This window comes from Oncorhynchus nerka, unplaced genomic scaffold (assembly GCF_034236695.1).
Source record: "Oncorhynchus nerka isolate Pitt River unplaced genomic scaffold, Oner_Uvic_2.0 unplaced_scaffold_1571, whole genome shotgun sequence".
Lineage (NCBI taxonomy): Eukaryota > Metazoa > Chordata > Actinopteri > Salmoniformes > Salmonidae > Oncorhynchus > Oncorhynchus nerka.
Window position 1 is genome coordinate 64,807 of NW_027039742.1, and position 4,103 is coordinate 68,909.

Genomic DNA, 4,103 nt, shown 5'->3' on the forward strand with positions numbered 1-4,103 from the left:
GACCCAGCAGGATTCAGATCAGTCTTAAAACCTCGACTCTGAGACGACCCAGCAGGGTTCTGATCAGTCTTAAAACCTCGACTCTGAGACGACCCAGCAGGATTCAGATCAGTCTTAAAACCTCGACTCTGAGACGACCCAGGAGGATTCAGATAAAGTATTAAAACCTCGACTCTGAGACTTCCTAAGATTCAGTTAGAACGATCTTCAACAAGAAGAAGAGACAAAATACTTCATTAATCATTGATTGGTTAAGTACGAGATGGAAAACCAAGACAGAAAGGTGGAGGGTTGACCCCCAAAACCCCACTGACCAAATAAAACCAAGGACTGCAGTAGGTAGGTGATGGTTTTTGGTTTGATAAAGGGTTTTAAAAGCGGCCGTTTCTGCTCTCTCGTCAACTCCGCTGTCAGGCAGTCCATATGGGGAATGGACGAGGGCTGTGGAAGGGTGTCTAAGGGGGGTCAGGATTTCATTACAGTACTTAGCTTTGACAGACTGTTAGCGGGGGAAAATATGTTGTTACCAAACATGGTTCAGGGAGGGGTGAAGATAGGGAGAGGGGGAGAGGGATAAAAACTCAAGTGTTGGTCTTGGGGTTTTACAAAGTGTGGGAGAGACTGAGCCTGTAGAGAGTGCTAGCTGTACCATTAGTAGAGACTGAGCCTGTAGAGAGTGCTGGCTGTACCATTAGTAGAGACTGAGCCTGTAGAGAGTGCTGGCTGTACCATTAGTAGAGACTGAGCCTGTAGAGAGTGCTGGCTGTACCATTAGTAGAGACTGAGCCTGTAGAGAGTGCTGGCTGTACCATTAGTAGAGACTGAGCCTGTAGAGAGTGCTGGCTGTACCATTAGTAGAGACTGAGCCTGTAGAGAGTGCTGGCTGTACCATTAGTAGAGACTGAGCCTGTAGAGAGTGCTGGCTGTACCATTAGTAGAGACTGAGCCTGTAGAGAGTGCTAGCTGTACCATTAGTAGAGACTGAGCCTGTAGAGAGTGCTGGCTGTACCATTAGTAGAGACTGAGCCTGTAGAGAGTGCTGGCTGTACCATTAGTAGAGACTGAGCCTGTAGAGAGTGCTAGCTGTACCATTAGTAGAGACTGAGCCTGTAGAGAGTGCTGGCTGTACCATTAGTAGAGACTGAGCCTGTAGAGAGTGCTGGCTGTACCATTAGTAGAGACTGAGCCTGTAGAGAGTGCTGGCTGTACCATTAGTAGAGACTGAGCCTGTAGAGAGTGCTGGCTGTACCTTTTTTTATGGATCCTTTAGGCACAAATCACAAAGATGAGAAGGACACTGCTTTCATTACAGTAGAGGAGGAGGAAGATGAAGATGAGAAAGATGATAGCGAGACAACAGTGATAGACTGTGAGGAGGAATCAGATGACAATGAAGAAGCAGAAAACACTAACTCCCGCTGTAGCACCGAAGCGACTGACGAAGACATTATCGGTGAGTCATTGACATAATTTTTTAATGCCTAGATACTCAGACTCAATCATTCAACAACACAAGTCTACCATTGACAGTACACACCCAGGAAATAGAAATGGTATGATCGATCCCCATTAGAATGTGAATGAGTGGTTTGTTCCATTCCTGTGTAGAGGAGCTGGACACCAAGGATACAGGAGATGCCCAGCTGGATAATACCCACGTCCCCTGGATACGACTGGACAGAGAGGTCTACTTCTATGCTGGGCACAAAATCAACATCGTCGAGGCAATGGACTCCCATGGCGGAGTGATATGGCCAGCAGTGAGTACAGTTCTACACTACATTTGGCGTTGTCGGCAGGATAAATCACTACATTTGGCCTTGTCGGGCAGGATAAATCACTACATTTGGCCTTGTCGGCAGGATAAATCACTACATTTGGCGTTGTCGGCAGGATAAATCACTACATTTGGCCTTGTCGGCAGGATTATTCACTACATTTGGCGTTGTCGGCAGGATAAATCACTACATTTGGCGTAGTCGGCAGGATAAATCACTGCACCAAACACTCACATGGAACAACAGGTGTCTTCTGGCCTTCCTGTTCAGATTGCTCTTCTACAGGGAAACAGACAAATGGACTACTGCCACCTAGTGGTGGACTACTGCCCCCTAGTGGTGGACTACTGTCTACTGTCACATGGAACAACAGGTGTCTTCTGGCCTTCCTGTTCAGATTGCTCTTCTACAGGGAAACAGACAAATGGACTACTGCCACCTAGTGGTGGACTACTGCCCCCTAGTGGTGGACTACTGCCACCTAGTGGTGGACTACTGCCACCTAGTGGTGGACTACTGCCCCCTAGTGGTGGACTACTGTCTACTGTCACATGGAACAACAGGTGTCTTCTGGCCTTCCTGTTCAGATTGCTCTTCTACAGGGAAACAGACAAATGGACTACTGCCACCTAGTGGTGGACTTCTATAAAGGTCCTACCTGCAACACGTGATGGACCACTAGCAGGTGATAGGCTACACATAGTAATATAATGTATTTGCTCCCCTGCAGGCGTTGGCTCTATGTAACTACCTGGAGACCAATACTGATGTGATAGATCTGAAAGGAAAGCAGGTTTTGGAACTGGGATCAGGGACAGGATTAGTGTCTATCGTCGCCAGTCTACTGGGTAAGTCTTACTCATTACCTTTGAGTTTTAGACTCTAATCCCATCAGCTGCTGTATCTGGTGATAACTGATTACAAAAGACATCTTCCTTCTTCTTCTTCTTCTTAAGAAGCTCCTTATGTAATGTGTCCCCAGGTGCCCAGGTGACGGCCACCGACCTCCCAGACGTCCTTAGTAATCTGAGATACAACTTGCTCCGAAACACCAGAGGGCGCTCTAAATATACACCTGAGGTGACAGCTCTGTCCTGGGGTCCTGAGGTGGAACGCACTTACCCACGATCCGTGTATCGCTATGACTACGTGCTGGCGGCTGACGTGGTGTATCACCACGACTTAGAGGAGCTGTTGGTTACCATGAAATACTTCTGTCGTCCAGGAAACACTATGATCTGGGCCAACAAGATCCGCCTCAAGACAAACCTGGTATTCACTGAGGACTTCAAGAACACATTCAACACCACCCTGCTGGCTGAGATGGGAGAGGTTAAGATCTACAAGGCCACATGTAAAAGGTAGGAATTGTGGAAAGAAGGATGAGGAACTACTGTCGACATCCTGCCGACTGTAACCAAGACTTCCGAGTCTTTTCTTCTTCCTCTGAGAAATGCTTGAAGACAGAAGGCGGCCATCTTGGCTAATGATAATGGACGTTGATGGACTACTGATGTTGTTGTTGATGTACTTTCTAATGATCTACTATATATAGTGCTTTATTGTTTACTTTGTTTTTACACACGTACTTAGATAGTTGATATTAATATTAAAATGTATGCACTTCGCTGTCAGGTTTCAGTTTGTATGGTCAAATAATAATACCAATAATAATAATAATAATAATAATAATAATAATAATAATAATAATAATACCAATAATAATAATAATAATAATAATAATATTAATAATAATACCAATAATAATAATAATAATAATAATAATAATACCAATAACAATAATATTAATAATAATAATAATAATAATAATAATAATAATAATAATAATAATAATAATACCAATAATAATAATAATAATAATAATAATAATAATAATAATAATAATAATAATAATAATAATACCAATAATAATAATAATAATAATAATAATAATAATAATAATAATAATAATAATAATAATACCAATAATAATAATAATAATAATAATAATAATAATAATAATAATAATAATAATAATAATAATAATACCAATAATAATAATAATAATAATAATACCAATAATAATAATAATAATAATAATAATACCAATAATAATAATAATAATAATAATAATAATAATAATAATAATAATAATAATAATACCAATAATAATAATAATAATAATAATAATAATAATAATAATAATACCAATAATAATAATAATAATAATAATAATAATAATAATAATAATACCAATAATAATAATAATAATAATACCAATAATAATAATAATAATAATAATACCAATAATAATACCAATAATAC

At 39.9% G+C, this 4,103-nt stretch overlaps 1 protein-coding gene across 1 annotated transcript; it reads left to right on the top strand.

The window, feature by feature from the left end:
• Positions 1-832: 832 nt before the first annotated feature.
• LOC135568461 (protein-lysine methyltransferase METTL21C-like) lies at positions 833-3,404 on the top strand. Its single transcript, XM_065015245.1, has 4 exons — positions 833-1,453; positions 1,609-1,760; positions 2,509-2,626; positions 2,761-3,404. The coding sequence occupies exons 1-4, from the start codon at positions 1,258-1,260 to the stop codon at positions 3,141-3,143; spliced, it is 849 nt and encodes a 282-aa protein (XP_064871317.1). The 5' UTR covers positions 833-1,257; the 3' UTR covers positions 3,144-3,404.
• Positions 3,405-4,103: the final 699 nt, after the last annotated feature.